Genomic DNA, 20,783 nt, shown 5'->3' on the forward strand with positions numbered 1-20,783 from the left:
CCCCATTCGAGCTTGGGGAAATGCACAACTTTACACAAATCTCATCACTATTCTCTCAGGTGTAAATTAGTACATACATGTACCTTCAATTAGGTACTTGTTCATCTCAGCTTCGTGCCCTATTTGAGGTGCACAATGATTGGCCCGAAAAGTATGACGTCACTCCCCCTATAAATAAGAGATGCGCGCATGAATATATCATTCTTCTGTGTGCTGGCCCTCCGGCAAAGTCTGAAGCCAGCAGCGTGCGTCCTTCCTCGCCCCAGCGCAGAAAACTTGCCGGGAAAAGGCCACGAGAATGCCGGCGGGAGACTCGCTACTACACGATGCGGTGCCGCAGCTCAAGCTCGTGACGGCAACTCGTACTCTCCCGGGGATTGTATCAGAGATACACGGTATCTCGCAAGGTTTGGTCGAACACGGTAAAGTTTTATCTGAGGCCGGTCTGGACATTTACTTGTTCGTTTTGTGGTATGGTGTTGTACATGTGTTGAGACATGTTTGATATTTGTAGTCTAGGCCTGTTGCAGTGCTAGCAGAGCCATGTTTTTTGACGTACGGGAGGACTTGCGGATTTTTCCGGTTGACTGTCACATTGTTTCATTTTCGTGTTTTCTGTTTGTTGCCTGTTTGCTGGTTGTTTCGTGAACGTTTTGTACACGTTGCGTGCAGGTCCGAGGAGAGCCATCTTTAATATGTAGAATGTTTCTTTTCAGGTGTTAGTATATACGCTCGCATCCTCTGTTGAATTTTGCTGTGGCCACCTTTCGCCGACGCTGATTAGTGGCGCTGTTTAGGACTTTTGCTATTTGTGTGTTTTTCTTGTTTTCTGAAAGTGTTACCAGGATGCTAGAGCTGTCCCTGTCGAGGAGATGCAACATGGCTACCCTCTGAGTGTCACCGTGGTAGGATAATAGAATCCGTTGCCATCCTCCACCTTGAAGGCGAGGGAGTCTTTTGTCTAGTATTGAGGAGCGTTGCAGACCGAGATCTTCACCATTTCCTTGTCATTTTCTGATTTTTGTACGTTTTAGCAGTTTGCACCGACACGTGGTTTGAGAGCCTGGACAAAGAAGCAAAATGGATTCCCTCTCAGTTTACCTGGACTGAATGAAGATTATAATCCGGAATTTTACGAACGCCTTCATACAGTGTGGAGGACTAGTACAGACCGAGAGATTCGTTATTTTCTTGTCATTTTCTAATTTTTGTATGTTTTAGTGATACGCAGACACGTGGTTTGAGAACCCGGACAAAGAAGCAAGATGGATACTCTCACAGTATCGCCTTGACTGAAATCACAATCTGCATCCATCCTCTACCAGAGAATTCTACGAACGCCTCCATACAGTTCGGAGGTCCTTTACAGACCTAGAGCTTCGCCATTTTCTTGTCATTTTCTTTAAATATTTATATTTTTTTCGTGTGTATGGTTTTATGCAGGATTTTAGGATAACACCATCATGGCATCGGGACTCACTATGGCTACCATTTTTTGGAGTTCTTTTCAGGAATTGAAACCCACCACCATCCTCCTCGTGGGCGATGTAGTAATGCAGACTGCCAGCGTTTCTAGAGCGTGGCTTTTGTTACATTCATGTTATTGGCCGTTTTCGCTTGTTAAGTTTTTGGATTGCGTGGGTGTTAGCACGGTGTGTCGTGTGCGTGGCCTGTTTTTTTTACCAGGTTTTGCGTGTTGTTGTTGAACGTGTATGTACGGGGAGCACGCATGGCCTAGGACTGTTCATGTTATCGGGGCTTGCCCTCCTTTGAGCGCTAGGCGGGGGGATTTGGAGTGCGTATGGTGTGGATGTTGTTACGATTGGACTTTGCGGTAATTTCGTCAGCGGTATCGATAATTGTGTTTTTGTTTCCGCATAGTTCTCAGGAACTGGGACGTGTTGGTTCACGCGTGACGTTCTTCCCCACCCGTAACGACCCTTGTAAGAAGTTTCGGCAGGTACGACAGAAGACGGAGCAGCAAGTGGTGGCGCGAGAATGACAGCCGGGCAGTCTCTCTTAGACCGCCCCTCCTCGCCTTTCCGGACACTTGAGTGGCACAAGGACAGCCTCAACGCTTCACGCTGTCCACCCGCCACACGTCACGAAGATGGTAAGACCCGGGCGGGCACCGGCGAGTGTCGCGGGTAGAGCTCACGTCACGAAGATGGTAAGACCCGGGCAGGCACCGGCGAGTGTCGCGGGTAGAGCTCACGAAGATGGTAAGACCCGGGCAGGCACCGGCGAGTGTCGCGGGTAGAGCTCACGAAGATGGTAAGACCCGGGCAGGCACCGGCGAGTGTCGCGGGTAGAGCTCACGAAGATGGTAAGACCCGGGCAGGCACCGGCGAGTGTCGCGGGTAGAGCTCACGAAGATGGTAAGACCCGGGCAGGCACCGGCGAGTGTCGCGGGTAGAGCTCACGAAGATGGTAAGACCCGGGCAGGCACCGGCGAGTGTCGCGGGTAGAGCTCACGAGAATGGTAAGGCCCCGGGCAGGCACCGGCGAGTGTCGCGGGTAGAGCTCACGAAGATGGTAAGGCCCGGGCAGGCACCGGCGAGTGTCGCGGGTAGAGCTCACGAAGATGGTAAGACCCGGGCAGGCACCGGCGAGTGTCGCGGATAGAGCTCACGAAGTTGGTAAGACCCGGGCAGGCACCGGCGAGTGTCGCGGGTAGAGCTCGCGAAGATGGTAAGACCCGGGCAGGCACCGGCGAGTGTCGCGGGTAGAGCTCGCGAAGATGGTAAGACCCGGGCAGGCACCGGCGAGTGTCGCGGGTAGAGCTCACGAAGTTGGTAAGACCCGGGCAGGCACCGGCGAGTGTCGCGGATAGAGCTCGCGAAGTTGGTTAGACCCGGGCAGGCACCGGCGAGTGTCGCGGGAAGATATTGATCTCGGTTCAGTTCAGTTCCGTTCATACACAGAGAGGGGGCACCAGCGTCTTCACATTGAACTCAACCAAGTTTAAAACCTCCGTGAGTTTACGAAATGGAAATACCCAGGCAGGCACAGGAAGTGCCGCAGAAGAATATGGAGCTCACGGTGGATGTTTTAGGAAGGAAAACTTACTCGTACTTCGCCGTAAAAGGTTTTGAAGACCGCAAGCCAGAAATCATATCGCCATGAGATCGAGAAGGCATTGAATCCACAAAATTGTGTTGTTATATAAGGACGGTCGCACTAAATAGGTACCAAGGGCAAGGCATATTACACTGGAAGGTATACAAGTGCGAATTTTCTAGGCAGTACGCAAGAAACACATTCCTTAACCACGTGTGGGACAATATTCTTAAGAAGTAGGGGAAAAAAAAAAAAAAAAAACGTTACATCAATTCATCGTTAATTGACAACTGATTGTGTTATGGATGTATTACACTCCTTTACGTTTGGGACCGCATTGTAAATGTGTGCATCAAAGCTGTTTGTACATATGTAAATACTTTTTGTTTTGTGACCGCATCTGAACTGTGAGCAGCGACACCTGTCCTGCAGTACAATGTGAACCAGTCAGAATTGCCCTGAAGAAGGTAACAGACGGTCACCGAAACGTCGGTGTGAATAAAGCATTGGTTGTGTAAAAAGAGTCTCTTTATTCACATTTCGTAACCAGTTTGGCATAACTGAATAAAAGTGTTTTAAAACTGGAGATATGCGGGTCCAAATGTCTTACTGAGAGATGACTGTGGTGTGATAGATGGCGGTTGGCTGAGGAATGAGTCCACTCTGCTCTGTACTTAATTTTCGTCCTAGCCCGAGACTTTGCATAATGACGCTACATTTTCAGCGACAATATTCAGCAAATTGCAGTTCTCGACAAGTGAGCTTGAAGTCGCATGTAAGAAAAGGGGCTCGAAAAGGAAATGCTGCAAGTGAGAAGTAATCTCGGGTAAATAGTTCAAGAAATCTTTTCCATAGAGGTCACAATAGTTGTGAAAATCTGAGTTTGTTTTCCTGGGAAGTGTTGTACATAGTACTAAAACGACGCAAAGAGAAGGATCGCTCTTGGCCGCCGGCCTCTGCATTTGGTAGACTAAGAAATCCAGTGTGGAACCGCAAGGATATCAGATGTTGTGATATGCGCCTTTGCCAGGCACGTATACTCCCTATCGCCACATATGCCTGTGTGACAGGGACTCTGGAGTGGTCACATGAGCTCCTCCTGTTAGCTTTCGATTTGAGACACCTAGGGGCGTTTCTCTGTATTGCACTCCGAGATCGTGTACCATAATTGAAGCATCAAAGCTAGACATGGATTAGAACACTCTTTTGGTTGATACAATTTTGGTAATAAGACTAAAGTGGCTCAAACTGGTATTAAAGAAGGGAGGACTTTTCTAGGTCGGAAACCTTGTAAGAAATCGTAGGCTGGATACCGTAAGGTGTTACTTCGCTATTGTATTAGACGGATTTATCATCTCTGGCTGTCGCTTCACTGACTGAGTTGAATCAGCCGACACAAGTACCCTTACAGATTTTACACCGGATCCCAACATCGAAGCTATGATGTGGAACACTATGTTTGTCTTTCGATTCCATCTTGGGCTTACCGCTATCTCTATTGAGGAAAAAGAATTTCGTGTTTGAACTGTTGAGAGGTCGTCCGGACTCAGAATAATACTTTTGGGCATTATGCATCTCCGAGGTCGCGGTGAGCGTTTGGAACAGTTTTGCACTCCACTTGTGCAAGCCTGGTGTCTTTCCATATTGTTGCTTCGGTGGGTCGAGTTTATTAAGCAGGAAGAGTGGCAAATATGAGCGTCTCCGTCCTCTGAAAGGTTGGGGATCAGCATCGTCAAGCGGATGCTTGAAAGTTGAGGTTGGATAAGGCTGGGGGCCGTTGGGCATAGAGACAGTCGAGGCTCAAGACAAATGGTCCTGCGATGCGAGGGAAAAATAGTTTTGTTTTACCTCTAACGCGGATAATTCAGAACTGGGCTTGGCCGTGTCCTTATCGTTCTTCCTTCGAGTGACCGTAGAGGAACGGTTTTGAGATAACAATTTTGCGTTGCTTCCTCCATTTTGTTTGTCGTGCAGCAAAAAATGAGAGTGGGCTATATATGAGTGTTGGGTTGTTTGAGAGTGGGTACCGTACAAGGGAGAGGCAGCGTGAGAGGTAAGATGAGAAAGGAGTTACATGAGAGAAGGGAGTTGAGAGAGGGGAAATGAGAGATGGGGAGTTGAGAGAGAATAATGAGAAAGGGTGTGGTGAAAGAGGTATAGAGGGAGCGGATGACAAGCGTTCTTCCAAAGGAATGTTATATTAGCCAGATAGATCCAGATACGAACGCGTTGATGTATACAGACACAGACACGTTGATGCGTTACGCTGAAGGGCGGTTACGTTAGCTAGATATCTATACTAATTATAGATACTGATACAGGTACAAAGTTAAGGGGTTCAAAGGGAAAAGGAAGGGCTCAATAGCCAGAGATGGCAAAGGCGGAAGACGACGATTTCCGCATCACTCATACTGGAGGGCCAATAATTACGCACCTCAAAAAGGATACTATTTGAGGTGCACAATGATTGGCCCGAAAAGTATGACGTCACTCCCCCTATAAATAAGAGATGCGCGCATGAATATATCATTCTTCTGTGTGCTGGCCCTCCGGCAAAGTCTGGAGCCTGAAGCGTCCCACCCACCCGCCCATCGACAAGTTTTCTGCTTTCTGTGGAATTAGGCATCTGCTTCAGGATGGTCGCTTTAGCACATAGGTGACTTTAGGCTCCAGACGACGATTTCCGCATCACTCATACTGGAGGGCCAATAATTACGCACCTCAAAAAGGATACTTTTCGTTTCAATTGAAGGTCTGTGTGCACCTAACCGTATAGTATCGACTTTCGAGGAATAAAACCTCAAGGTAATAAGGTGCCATATCTTCGACCCTTTTCGTGTCAGGATACGGACAACAAGATAAAATTTTATGTTCACCTCCACCATTTCCATCACATAGGTACCAGGTAACACATCATATATGTTACTCCCAAGTGCAATATAGTACGAGGTAGCGCACCTAATGTTACCCACTGCTCTTGAGACCCCTCCGTGAAGCAATATTCCTAGCCTGGGGCGAAATCGACGTCTCCTCTGTCAGGTTGGACGACATTTCTCTCCGAACTTCCCAACTTTCCTGAACGGTCACGGAAACGTCACAGGGTGACCGCAGTTCGAAGGGGTCAAGAGTCGAAGTGCCTGGTTTTCCAAATAACGACGCTGTACGTTAGATTATATTTCCATGTCAGGACGTATAAAACCACTTCAAAAATGAACCACTTCTAAGGAAGCTAATGAGGATGAAAAAAATTGTCTATCCAGTATTGTATACCAAACAGTGAGTTACCAACAGTGTGTTGGCTGTTTCATGGTTTTCTCCTGAAATGTGCGCAAATACAACAAAGGAAAATCCGCAGAAAGCTCGGTGGTGATGTGGGTTTGAGGGAGACGGGGTGAAGACAACCGCCAACACAGAGGGAAAAGACTCGAAAAAGGCAACTACCATCCATACAATGGTGATGAATAGCTGTTATAACGCGATGATCAATAATTAATACAAAGAATGGATTTTGTACACAGCACGCTATCCACCTCCGTTGATTATTTTTGCCATCTAGATTTTATATGTCCGGTGTATGAAATGAACAATGAGAGAAAGTAAGAAAATGATGCAAACAGAAAGGAAAAAGAAAGGTCATCACAGGTACCGCTTATAATGTAGGCAGAGTTTTCGAGACACTAAATTGGGTAATAAGGTATAAAGATAACCTTTCACCCAGGCGAATTTCACCTTTCACCCTTTGGTTCGCTTAGAAGACGTTCGCGGGATTGTGTAAAGGTAAATATCAGCACTGGAAGCAGGTAAGAACGAGAATTATACTAAATGACTGCTTAATCGTGACGCAGAGAAATTATAGGTCATTTCTATGGTGTATGGGACACGTTACGACGGAAAGTAAGACTTTCGGGGGTGGGGAAACTCAGGAGGGGGAGGGGGGCGAAACCACACGTCTCAAGGTCGACGTCTGTTTGTTTGTTTGAACCTTTATTTATTCATGAATGCTCAAATCGGCCTGCAGGCCGCTTTTCATTGAGGTCATGAGGGAAGAGGCAAGGGTCAGACAAAGTATATAACAGAGATAAAGTTACATCGTTTTGAGTCCTTATAAGTCCTATACGTCTATATACACACGTCTTTCGAACTCTTAGAAGCATGCTTGTGTTATTAACTTTAAGCAAGTCTACGAAAACCTCACCTTCAGCACTGGTGTTAAGGATATGGTTTGTAACACAGATGCATGAACAAGAAAAATGCGGGAGGGGGGGGGGTATGGAGTACACGTGTGAGCTGAGTTAGGTTTCATCAAGGACATTATGACAAGGATGCGAGGGAAGTAGAGGGCGGACAGTTGTAGCAATTTTTGGTATTAACAGAAAACATGCATTATTGATTTATCATACATCGTTTTTTTGACTGATGTCCAAACATTTTGTCCATAATAGGTTAGACATGGCAGAGACAGATAATGGGTCTCCCACTGCTGTTCCCCAGAACTTCTGTGATGGGTCTCCTAATGGAGTTTTATGGGAAAGAGACGCAAGGTTGTTAGAAGACAAGCAGATTGCAACAGCAAGCAGTTTGGACAATCATCCAGAAACACAAACGGGAGAGAAGCCCTACATGTGTGGCGAGTATGGGTATGTAGCTTGGAAGTCTACCTTATCTGAACAAATGAGAATGCATACAGGAGAAAGACCCTACAAGTGTGACCAGTGTGACTATTCTGCAGCAAAGAAATCTACTTTGGACCAACATATAGCCACACACACCGGAGATAAACCCTACATGTGTGGGGAGTGCGGGTACAGGACCGCTGTAAGGTCTAACTTATCCCGACATATGAGAACTCATACAGGCGACAAGCCCTACAAGTGTGACCAGTGTGACTATTCTGCAGCAGATAAATCTGCGTTGGGCTATCATCTAGCAAAGCACACTGGTACCAAACCCTACATGTGTGGGGAGTGCGGGTACAGGGCAGTTTTGAAATCTCACTTATCCCAACATATGAGAACACATACAGGTGAAAACCCCTACATGTGTGGGGAGTGTGGATACAGGACAGCTATAAGGTCTAACTTATTCCGGCATATGAGAAGTCATACCGGTGAAAAACCCTACAAGTGTGACCAGCAGTGTGACTATTCTGCAGAAAAGAAATCCACCTTGAACGAACACCTAGCCAAACACACCGGTGAGAAAACCTACATGTGTGTTGAGTGTGGTCACAGGACAACTAACAAGTCTACCTTATTCCAACATATGAGAACCCATACAGGTGAAAAACCTTACAAGTGTGATCAGTGTGACTATTCTGCTGCAAAGAAATCTACTTTGGACCAACATCTATCCATACACACTGGTGATAAGCCCTACATGTGTGGGGAGTGTGGGTACAAGACAGCTCAAAAGTCTAACTTATCTCTGCATATTAGAACCGATACTGGTGAAAAGCCCTACAAGTGTGACCAGTGTGACTATTCTGCAGCAGATAAATCTGCGTTGGGCTATCATCTAGCAAAGCACACTGGTAACAAGCCCTACATGTGTGGCGAGTGCGGGTACAGGGCAGTTTTGAAATCTCACTTATCCCAACATATGAGAACTCATGCAGTTGAAAAACCCTACAAGTGTGACCTGTGTGACTATTCTGCAGCAAGGAAATCCACCTTGAACGATCACCTTGCCAAACACACCAGTGACAAATCCTACATGTGTGCTGCGTGTGGGTACAGGACAGCTCAAAAGTGTAACTTAGCCCAGCATATGAGAATCCACAATGGTGAAAAACCCTACAAGTGTGACCAGTGTGACTATTCTGCTGCAGATAAATCTGCGTTGAACTATCATCTAGCAAAGCACACTGGTAACAAACCCTACATGTGTGGGGAGTGCGGGTACAGGGCAGTTTTAAAGTCTCACTTATCCCAACATATGAGGACCCACACAGGTGAAAAACCCTACAAATGTGACCAGTGTGACTACTCTGCTGCTACAAAAAACACTTTGGACACCCATCTAGCAGCCAAACACACTGGAGAGAAACCCCACTTGTGTTGGGAGTGTGGGTATAGGACAGCTCAAAAGTGTAACTTATCCCGGCATATTAGAACCCATACTGGTGAAAAGCCCTACAAGTGTGACCAGTGTGACTATTCTGCAGCAGATAAATCTGCATTGGGCTATCATCTAGCAAAGCACACTGGAGAGAAACCCCACATGTGTGGGGAGTGTGGGTACAGGACAAATCAAAAGTCTAACTTATCTCGACATATGAAAACTCATACAGGAGAAAAGCCATACAAGTGTGACTAGTGTGACTATATTCTGCTACATGCATAAGTCCACCTTGAACAAACATTTGGCCAAACACACTGGAGACAATCTCTATTCGCTTTCAGAACGTCTTACAAGTCTAATATCTACAAACATATGAGAACCCATACGGGTGAACAAAAACTACAGGTGTTAGTGTTCAGCAACTAGGAAATCAGATGTTGTCCAGCATCTACCTATGCACGCTGATGAGAACTTTGCTGTGTCCAGGTTGGACACAGCAAAGAATGACAAAATAGAAAGCCCGATAAAAACGTACTAAAAAAACGTTGAAAAAAACGGAGTCTAACCTCTGCTTGGAGAGTAGGTAAACAGAACTTATCCAGCTATACATACAAGCACATGGAACAGAGAAAACGGATGTACAAAGAACACAGTACTTTCAATGACGTTGGTGTAAAAAAAGTAGTTCGACTGAAATCTGGAAGCCCCAGTTCTGCACAGCCCCAGTTCTGCACAGCCCAAGTTCTGCACAGCCCCAGTTCTGCACAGCCCAAATTCTGCACAGCCCCAGTTCTGCACAGCCCCAGTTCTGCACAGCCCAAGTTCTGCACCGTCCCAGTTCTGCACAGCCCCAGTTCTGCACAGCCCCATTTTGCACAGCCCCAGTTCTGCACAGCCCAATTTCTGCACAGCCCCAGTTCTGCACAGCCCAAGTTCTGCACAGCCCAAGTTCTGCACGGTCCCAGTTCTGCACAGCCCAAGTTCTGCACAGCCCAAGTTCTGCACAGCCCAAGTTCTGCACAGCCCAAGTTCTGCACATCCCCAGTTCTGAACAGCCCAAGTTCTGCACAGCCCAAGTTCTGCACAGCCCAAGTTCTGCACAGCCCAAGTTCTGCATAGCCCCAGTTCTGCACAGCCCAAGTTCTGCACAGCCCCAGTTCTGCACAGGCCAAGTTCTGCACAGCACCAGTTCTGCACAGCCCAAGTTCTGCACAGCCCAAGTTCTGCACGGTCCCAGTTCTGCACAGCCCCAGGTCTGCATAGCACCAGTTCTGCACAGCCCAAGTTCTGCACAGCCCAACTTCTGCACAGCCCAAGTTCTGCACAGCCCCAGTTCTGCACAGCCCAAGTTCTGCACAGCCCCAGTTCTGCACAGCCCCAGTTCTGCACAGCACCAGTTCTGCACAGCCCAAGTTCTGCACAGCCCCGTTTTGCACAGCCCCAGTTCTGCACAGCCCAAGTTCTGGACAGCCCAAGTTCTGCACAGCCCCACATTACTAGTCTCTACCAGACTCCGGATCGCTGGAAAAATCGTAGAAATTGAACAAATCAGAGGAGTAAGCCGGCCAGAGGAATATAACCGGCCAGGGAACAGCACGGGATCGCGAGCTGTTCCCTGGTCGGTTATATTCCTCTCTATTTGTTCCATTTCTACGATTTTCCAGCGATCCGGAGTCTGGTAGAGACTACACATTACCATTTCAAAGAGGAAAAAAAAAGTTCAAAATCATAGCTTTTTCTGGTTATGTAGGTTACTTCAACATCAACATGTTTTACTAGCTTGGATGCTTCACCCTACTATAATTTTATTCACATCGATATCAGCCACCTTTTAACTATAGAAATCCTTGAAGGCCAAGAACTGTGTTCTTCTACCTTAAGGTTTAACACATGTACTTGTGTCCCACGCCAATGTGAGCAAATCATTTCACAGTTCCCAGTGTGCATCTGCACTTGTGGTGCATTGTGAGCTAAGGTCAAAGTGTAAAGTCCCATATTTGTAGAGACGTGTTTCCAACATTCCCGCTTGGAGGGGCATTACCATACGGCATTACCCACATGCCCTATGGTACTAGAACTGTGAGAAGGCTACAGAAGAGAATCCCTACAGATATGATAACACTGCACAGCAACTGTTCAGCGACTTAGTCTCTGTCGAGTACTGACATAGGCTCTCCTGACAGCTGACATTCTACCGACATCCTACAAAACGTTTCTTCAGTGTAACAATGGTGCATAAACATGGAGACTTAATGTTTAGTTTCTCATGTAAACTATATATTGGTTTAATATTGAGATGATAACACTGTACAGCTACTTAGTCTCTGTCGAGTACTTACATCCTGACAGCTGACTTTCTGCTGACATCCTACAAAATGTTTCTTCAGTGCATAAACATAGAGGCTTGATGTTAATTTTCTCAATGTTTACTAGCCTGTACACTGTTAGATATTGGTTTACATCTGGAGTTATTTACGTCATTAAAGATTTATGATCATGAAGAGTTTATATGAAGCGACTGTAATTGCTATGAAGATGTTGGCTAATAGGTAAGAATAAGAAAGAAACAAAATGACAAAACAGCTCTGCGGATGAGTGCGACACTTTTACAATGTAGGCAGAACTATTCAGACACTAAATCGAGTAACCAGGCGCAAGATGTGACCTTTCACCCATACTCAGTTCACCTTTCACCCCTATGTTCGCGTAGAAGACTGGTAGGATTGTGTGGAGCAAAAAATCAACACTGGAACCAGGTAAGAACTTGGATTATGCTAAATATGTACATTATGGTGAAGCAGAGTAGCTATAGGTCATCTCTCTGGTGTATCGGCGACATTTGGGCGGAATATAAGACTTTTGAGGGAGAAAATTGGGGAGGGGGGCACAAAACTGCTGTCGAGACAAAAGAGGGTCGTTTTGTTATCAGTTTTGTCATGAGTATCATCAGAAATAATGCAAAAACCATGTTAACAGGGAGAGCAAATTTCCAGGTCACACATGTGTGGTCAACTTTCAACAATTTTAAAGAAATCGTTTGTAAAATTATGCCAATGCATGGGCTTGTCAGACATTGTAGCAACTTCCCATCTTTGTCATCAGCAGAAAAATACACTCTTGACTCATCATATGTTTGATTCATGTGTTTCATCATTGTAATTTTTTGTCCATTAGGTCAGACATGGCAGAGGCGGGTAGTGGGTCTCCAACTGCTGTTCCCCAGAATGTTTGTGCTGGGTCTCCTACTGAAGTTCTATGGGGCAGAGATGCAAGCAAGATTGAAGACAAGTTGACAGGAACCAAAACCACTTTGGACAATCATCCAGAAACACATACTGGAGAGAAGCCCTACATGTGTGGGGAGTGCGGGTACAGGGCAACTTACAAGGGAAACTTTTCCAAACATATGAGAACGCATACAAGTGCAAAACCCTACATGTGTGGGGAGTGTGGGTACAGGGCAGCTTGGAAGTCTGTTTTAGCCAGACATATGAGAACTCATACAGGGGAAAAACCTTATAAGTGTGACCACTGTGATCATTCTACTGCTAGGAAGAGCAGTTTGGACAAGCATCTAGCAAAACACTCCAGTGAAAACCCGTACATCTGTGGCAAATGTTGCTACAGGACATCTGACAAGGGGAGCCTTTCCAAGCATATGAGAAGTCATATAGATGAAAAAACCTACAAATGTGACCAGTGTGACTATTCTGCTGCACAGAAATCCACCTTGAGCCAACATCAAGCAAAACACACGAAACCCTACATGTGTGGGGAGTGTGGGTACAGGACAGCTCGGAAGGGTCGGTTATTCCAACATATGCAAACTCATACAGGTGAAAAAATCCACCAGTGTAGCCAGTGTGATTTTTCTACTGCACATAAGTTCATCTTGAACCAACATCGAGTCAAACACGCAGGAGAGAAACTCTAAATGTGTGGGGTGTGCGGGTACAGGACAATTTTAATACAAGTCTTAATCGTCCAAACATATGCGAACTCATACTGGTGAAGAGAGACTACATGTGCTGTGACTATGAGTATAAGTAATTTGGGTATTCAGTCTGAAGTCATATGCTGTCTGAAATCAGATGCTAGCATAATACGATGATGAAAAGCTTAGAATGTGTATGGGGTGTAGGTACAGGTGAACAGAAGAACTTGTCTACCATTGTCACTAAGCTATACTATAACATCATAATTCCACCAGGTGTCATTATGCCGCCACCTCAAAAAAAATTTGTGTAGAGGTCTTCCCAAGATTGTATTGAACACCGAATGTTAAATATCTTAAATGTAATACAATTCAGATATTTAGTTGTTGAAGACAATCTTGAGAAGGCCTCTATAGCAACGTTTTTTTGAGGTGGCGGTATAATGACACCTGGTGGAATTATGAGAAGGTATGTTACACAGGAATAAATATACTCTAGGCTGAGTGTTGAACATTATTTACGAATAATTGTGATGTAAGCTTGTTTCATGTATATGAAGTGGCTGTCATGGTTGATCTGATAAAGTAAGTACAAAATGTAGAAACAAGCGTGGTGTAACTCAGTAACTAAAACATTTCCATCAGATCCAGTGTAGGCTACCCTGACACCTGACTTTCTACTGATGTCCTACATTGTGTATGTGCTTCAGTGTAACCTGTTTAGTGTGTCTGAACTTAGAGGCTGTGATGCTCATTTTGTAGCTTATTTACTAAGGCCATGTTGAATTTATCATATGGATGACGTCTGCGTGCGCACCAATTTTCGTCCATTTAATAAAAAAAAACTGTTCTTCAATATACCAAGTTCTGTGTGTTTAGTTATTTGTTCAACCTTTCTGCCCACTTACCATTTCATACTGAATGCAACTTTTTAGGGGGTCAAACCTTTTTTTATTCGCACGCTTGCATCAGGTTCCCAGAGGATGACATCCATATAATCAAATCAACATGGCCTAACCTGTACAGCATGACCTAGTCATAGAGGGATTCCGAGTGAGCTCTACGGAGTGAAGGAGTACAGTATACACTGACTACTGGTGATGCCATACCTGGAGTGTTCGACGTGAAGAATTGTGAAGTAAACGTGTGTTGCATGAAGCTGCTGTCATGGCTGATATGTTAGATTTAATAGCTAATTACTGACAAGCGAAATAAAGGTTTTATAAAGTAAGTTCCATGCAATGTTTCTTATGTGGTAGATGTCAGTTACCTTGCTGGCTAACTACAAGGTAAAAATTTCCCAACTCCCTCCAACAGATCTCATAGAAACGTCTCGGGGCCATCCCACTTGCAAAAGCTCGATACTTCCAATAACGACGCTGTATGTTAGTTTGTTCATCAATCCACAGCCCATGGCAGGATGTGTACATCCCACAAGAATTACTCCACTTGTAAATAAGATGTTCAGGTGGTTTATCCAGTTATGTGGAGTCTATTGTGGACCATAAAACCTGGAGTCCCTAATTGCGGTCCGAAGTTTTAATTTTTGTGTTTGACCAAATATAGGAAAGACAATCTTATAGCCGTTAGAAACTAAAAAAATAAGTGCTTTTAAAAAAGCTGGCATTTTGCCAATGTTTGCGTGTGTGAACGTTTTTTTCTAGTTATTAGAATGTCATATAAATAGAACAGAGTAACTAAACCTGATATTGGCGCATGGAGAGATTCACATATGTGCCTGAACTGCAGCAGATCTAGACGCCACCTGTTAAAATTTGCGTGAACTGCAGCAAATTTCACTACACATTGCCTGTTTTTGAGTGAGCTCTGTTGCGGGGCATTTCTAAGTTTTTGTTTTGTTTTTTTGTTTTAATTTTTATTTCTATTCGGCAAAAAAAACGCGTACGAAGCGGCGAATCCGTTAACCAAAGAAATAAATTGGTGTGGCCAAATGGATGAAAAATTAGTAAGTATTCTAATGGATGTAAAAAAGAAAAAAAAAGTTGAAACAAATCTACCTCCCCGGATTCGAACCGGGTGCATTGGTTTAGAATGCGTAAACTTTACCACTGCGCTAGTGCGAACATGTTGAAGAAATGCCTGATTGAACAGGTCCGTTCATCTCAACATCACAACGGCGACTACACTGGCCAGAAGGCATTTTGCGACTGCAAGTCGCAAAGTGCAAAAAGAATAGATGACAACTACCAATGCAGAGAGAAGTAGACTAGAGTAAAGTAACTAGAGTATGGCAATCGCCATGGTGATAGCAGTTTGACGCCAGCAAATGACCAGAAAAAATATGTAATGGGAGACTTGAAAGACAAGCAATCACTGGGCAGAAGAAAGTGCGGCGAAGAAGGAGAAAAAAAATTTTATACGAGAAGCGTCATAATGTCCACACGGCACTCTTTTAAATCATAGAGATTTGGTGGTCTTGCAAACGTCAGAAGCCTGTACTTTAAAATACGAAACATGTCCAAACGTGAAAGCGTGTGCCCTAAATTACTTATCAAAAGAAGTAACAAAAATTGTGGCCGTCAACAGGCAATAATCAACAGATACAGCGTTAATATGTAACATGTTAAATGCAGGTTAAAATAATTTTTTAAAGTATGTCACTCAGGGCTATTTCAAGTCCAAAGCTGCGTCGGTAAAATCTGCTCTGGTCAACCCTTGACCATGATATATAGACGTTACCGAACCATGTTATTACAAGGAAAGAGCGAATCTAAAAAAGAAGAAAAGTTTAAACCACGCCTTGTACAGCTTCACAAGAATCACAACAAGTAAAAAAAAAACAACAGGTAAACGGCCAGCACAGATATGAATTGTCTGGTATCAGAAGATGACTTGTGGGCGGACTGATTTGGCGAATAGATTTATTGTGTGTTTTCATGGGCTCAGTCGGTATTAAGATTTCTTATTGTCTGCTCATGAGATTACGAGTGTCAGGCTATGAATGAAAAATGACATTCTCTTTGCTGATTTTTAAGCAAGCATAGTTGAAATTATTCATTTTGCTCCTCTAACAATATTTATTCAGAAGCAACGAAAACGTCACCATTTCTACACGGCAGATTAAATCAATCCTACTTTCTAGGAAATAAGACGTCGTCTGCTCCCACTGAGTGTTATGTATACTAGAGGTACTAGAGGTAGCAAATTTTAGTGACAGGGCAGCAAAAACTGCGATCAGCGAAATAGACGCCGTCCGTCTGATACCACAGGCAGAACCCTCGGTGTGGCAAGGGGCAATCACATCCAGCCATCTGTTCAACGAACTCGGTCGCAGTGCATATCACGCTAAGCATTGTCACAAAGGTATCAGATTCTGAGAACCGTACCTAGAGACGCCACAACAGACAACCGAGAACTAGTATGGCACAGGCAAACCCTTCTAATCTTGTCATTCTGGAAGACATCGTCGAGTCAGCTAGCAATGTTGGTAATTCCTGCATCCAGCCATATGCAGTTAAATACCAGGAAAACGATGAATCTGCCGTTGGGCCAGCCGACTGTGAAGTCATCCAGCCCTACGCTGTGAAATACCAGAAGCATGGCGTCAGTGGGAATGATCGCCCAGTCCGGAGGACTGATGTTGCGGATGCAACCGGACAAACAGCCAATGTCGCCTCTGATGATGTGGACATTGAACCATATGCTGTCGCATACATGGACCAGGATGACATTGCGTCAGGGGACATCCACACCCAAACAAGATCCCCCATGCAGAAACCAATGGCTGCTTCAAACATCACCAATGATGTGCTGAGCACCCCATCGAGCAATGGTGCCAAGTCTTCCGACAATGTTAGTGAGGAAAGGCAACATGTCCAGAATGCGCTTCATCCAAATCCGATGTACGTGCCAAACATCCAACATCCTGCAGCCTGGGGTAAGATAAATGTGTATAATGATGATGCTATTTCGAAGACTTTGGTTGATATACTGGTTTTGTATGTAAACTGGCTTGTAGGCAGGCTTTGGCTTACAGTGAAACTGATTCCAGACAAGATATTTCAGGATGAACGTTCTGTTTGTGAAGCTAGCCTTATTCTAGCTAAGGTCTACTCTCCAAGCAGAGGTTAGGCTCCGGCTGTTTGTTGAGTTTTGTTTTTTTCGGCGTTTTTATCGGGCTTTCTGTTTTGTACTGAAATTTTGATGTCTCCCGGTTAGGCCTGACACAGCAAGATACAAGACAAAATAGAAATCCCGATAAAAACGGCTAAAAAACGTCAACAAACAGCCGGAGCCTTACCTCTGCTTGGAAAGTAGCTACGCCCACTTCAGGAGAGAAACATTTGTCATTTTGTGTCATTTGTATGTTCTATTGGCTTGATCGTGTGTCTTAAAATATTTTTTTCTTTTGCAAAACACCCTACAAATTAATCAATTTGATGTAATTGTACCATTTATTTCAGAATGTGCACGTCGCCGGACGTGTTTGATAAATGTAGCAGTAGCTGTGGTCCTCGGAGGGTGCATCGTCGGCGGAATCTCTCTCTGGGTCTTCGCCAGCACCAACCCACCAGAGGTACGCGTCTCATATCCTTATCGCCTTGGTGGCTTTCTTCACCATTTCTTTCTATTGTATTGTCCTTGGAAGTTTAATTGGATAATCTTTTAAGATGAACTAATGACAAGATATTGTGACCCTCTATCTACAGACGACAACGACTGTGGCTACTACCTTTACCTCTGTTCCGACTGACTGCTGCAGTTCTGTCCCCACACCTCCGGCGGTCTCCAACAGTTCGCAGAGTACAGGTGAGACTAGACCGAAACTTCGCTTGGCTTTTTTGTTTTGATGGGTTTATCTTGGACAATTTGTGTCATTAAACAATATCAAAATATCTGAGTTTACATGAAAGTTCATCTGTGTTGGTAATTGGCATCATAGAGGAACTAAACTTGATGCTATATCCTGTGAAACTAGTTGAGACTCAGTACCCAAATGTGTGGCTGCCTCCGTAAGTCTTGTTCACGGAATGGATCCGTCTACTACAAATTCTCGCCTGAGAGCTAACTGCAACATAAAACCAACAGTATAAAGAAAAACGGATGCGGATATTGCAAGATAAAAATGGTGACAAGTGTGGCAAGTGGCTATTCTAATGCGCACTGTTGCGAACTAAGATTTAAGCTTTGGCTTCTTTTTTTGAAGCAGTGGAAGACGAAGAGGCCCATTTTCTGTAATGAGTGGTTTTATGGATTTAAATGATCTGCATTTGCATCTAACGTTGATTTGTGTTGTGTGTGTATATGTGTAGGTGAGTGTATGTATGTGTATGTGAGTGAGTGTGTGTGTGTGTGTGCGTGTGTGTGTGTGTGTGCCTCACAGTGTGTGCGCCAGTGTGTGTGTGTGTGTGCGTGCGCGCGCGTGTGTGAATGGTTTAGTACCGACAATAAATGTTCTAGATGAGTGTTTTGTGACTAGTGCTCATACGATTTTTATTACTAATTGCAGAAAGCTATGTTAGAAAGTTGGACAACATCACCTTTGGTGGGATAGGGAAAGAAAAAGAGCCTGGGAAATTCACAAAAATCTACGGGGTAGCTGTGTCAGCTGACAGTGAGATTTTTGTCACCGACTTATTCAACAATCGAGTTCAAGTCTTCAGCATCAATGGGACCTATCTCCGCCTCTTTCCAACGGCAGTGCCGGGTGAAAATTGGAGAATGTATCCTTTCAGTGTTGCTATTGACGTGAAACCTGGCTGCCTGTGGGTAGTGGGGGGTAGAGTCGCATATCATCCTGATGCACAAGTCGTACAGTACCGTAGGGACGGACATCCCATAAATACGTTTGGCATACGCTTTATGAGTTGGAGTCCCCATCCCAGCATTGCGATAGACGTGCGCAATAACAAAGTTATCGTGGGAGAGGGACATATGATAATGGTGTTCCAACCGAATGGATCGCTTGTTTGGGGTTTTGAGGTGTTCAACAAAGAGTTGACCCATAAAGTAGTCGGCGGAGTCGTATCGGACAGGGAGAGAAATATCCTTCTTACGGACTCCCATAGAAGCATCATGAAGTACAATCAATTTGGAGAGAAGATATTGGAATTTGAAATCAGAGAAGACAAACTGCTTGCCCCTAAAGGTATTTGTGTGGACTCCTTGGGTCGCATCATCGTAGCAAACAAAGCCAAATACAGGGTGGACATGTTCACAAGCCGCGGGGAGTTTGTCCGTACTGTCGCGAACATGAAAAACCCGTGGGGTGTCGCCATGGGAACGGACGGACAGTTGGTGGTGACTGACCCTTTTGGCGCCACTGTAACTATATTTCCACGCCACTTAGTGTTTCTTTGAACCCTGCATACTGAGACAATAGTGGCTACTGGCACTCCTTTCCATTTACTCTAAAAATACGTTTATACAATTATATAGTATTACCAGTGAGACGATGGAAATTGCCAAGGGACAGGATGGCCAGTTGGTGGAAACTGACCCGTATGACACCACTGTAACTATCTTTCCACGCCGAATGTTTTTTTTCTTGATTCCCTCCAGCAACAAATATTATAGCTCCTGACGCTCCTTTCTATTACTTACATGAGATGTTAAGAGACACATAACGGGCTCCACCTGTCGTCAGAATTCCTTACGCATTGACATTTCGCTCTTTTCTCTTCGTCAGTGATGAGCGATGTCTGAAGCATTTGAGTGTTGGAGAAATTATCCGTCTCTTAGGAACATTTCTGTGCAAGTCATTTCTTTATATACCTAGATATCGAAATTTGATGAACGTCTTTCTTTGAAGAGTTTTGATTGCCTTATTATAATGTACGTCACCCATAGCGATAAAAAGCTGGTTACTGTCCCTCAATATTGTATCGTTAAGGAGACCAATAGAATATTCAAGTGCTGTATAGATCTTTAGTACATAATGTGTGACCTCAATTAAAGGTTTTCTAAAGGTAGATTTGATCTTCTCATAAGCAGATAAACGTTAAATAACTTAAATACAGCTTTCAATCTGAAATATTGCAGAAATGTAATGTTCTCACTGTCGAGTATTCCAAAAGGACGCATACTTAAAATGACGATATTTGAATACACAGCATTAGTCACAATAACATATCGTCATGTTACCTTTGTAGCCTCACAAGAATAACAAACAGTAAAAGAAAACTAGAGTTCGGCGACCTCATACCTCCATGAAAATTTAGAGCTTTTGTAAATTTCATGCAAATGACTAAGACATTAACATAATTTATGCATGGCGTTGTTCATCATTGACAAACGTACACGTCACAATTATAAAATTCCCATTATTAATCATAAAGCGGTTTTGCAATTTTTACATAAATTATGCAAATAATTTCCTCATTACCATATTTAGTATCTGCTTATATTCCACCTATCATAAATAACATGTGTTACATTTATTGAAGTCCAGTTATTGAAAACAATGGAATTATACAATTTCCTCATTAATTATGCAAATTAAGTCCTCATTTGCATAACATGTATATCATTATGAACATCTTTGCCTAAGGTACCCGCATGCCTAATATGATGCCAATCCGCCAATCCTTTCTGCAGTTATCCTCTTTGGAATGTCTTGACAAAAACGCCCCTGCAGTTCCTAAATTAAATGTTAGGGGGCTGAAACTTGCTCCACTTTGTCATGACACTAAAAGCTATCTACCACCTAAAATTTCAAGACCATATCACGTCCAAGACAAGAGATACATAGAAAAAACTGCTATGATTG

General features: G+C 44.2%; 3 protein-coding genes across 3 annotated transcripts; 2 read left to right on the plus strand and 1 right to left on the minus strand.

The window, feature by feature from the left end:
* Positions 1-6,761: 6,761 nt before the first annotated feature.
* LOC118426325 (zinc finger protein 845-like) lies at positions 6,762-9,787 on the plus strand. Its single transcript, XM_035835635.1, has 2 exons — positions 6,762-6,860; positions 7,503-9,787. Exon 2 carries the CDS (start codon positions 7,510-7,512, stop codon positions 9,373-9,375), a length of 1,866 nt encoding a protein of 621 aa, XP_035691528.1. The 5' UTR covers positions 6,762-6,860; positions 7,503-7,509; the 3' UTR covers positions 9,376-9,787.
* Positions 9,715-10,614, minus strand: LOC118425385. The gene has a single exon (XM_035834192.1). It carries the CDS (start codon positions 10,612-10,614, stop codon positions 9,715-9,717), a length of 900 nt encoding a protein of 299 aa, XP_035690085.1.
* A 200-nt stretch (positions 10,615-10,814) lies between these two features.
* LOC118426327 (histone-lysine N-methyltransferase PRDM9-like) lies at positions 10,815-13,348 on the plus strand. The gene is made up of 2 exons (XM_035835636.1): positions 10,815-11,876; positions 12,295-13,348. Exon 2 carries the CDS (start codon positions 12,302-12,304, stop codon positions 13,052-13,054), a length of 753 nt encoding a protein of 250 aa, XP_035691529.1. The 5' UTR covers positions 10,815-11,876; positions 12,295-12,301; the 3' UTR covers positions 13,055-13,348.
* The last annotated feature ends 7,435 nt before the right edge of the window (positions 13,349-20,783 follow it).

The sequence above is a fragment of the Branchiostoma floridae genome, chromosome 11 (genome assembly GCF_000003815.2).
Source record: "Branchiostoma floridae strain S238N-H82 chromosome 11, Bfl_VNyyK, whole genome shotgun sequence".
Lineage (NCBI taxonomy): Eukaryota > Metazoa > Chordata > Leptocardii > Amphioxiformes > Branchiostomatidae > Branchiostoma > Branchiostoma floridae.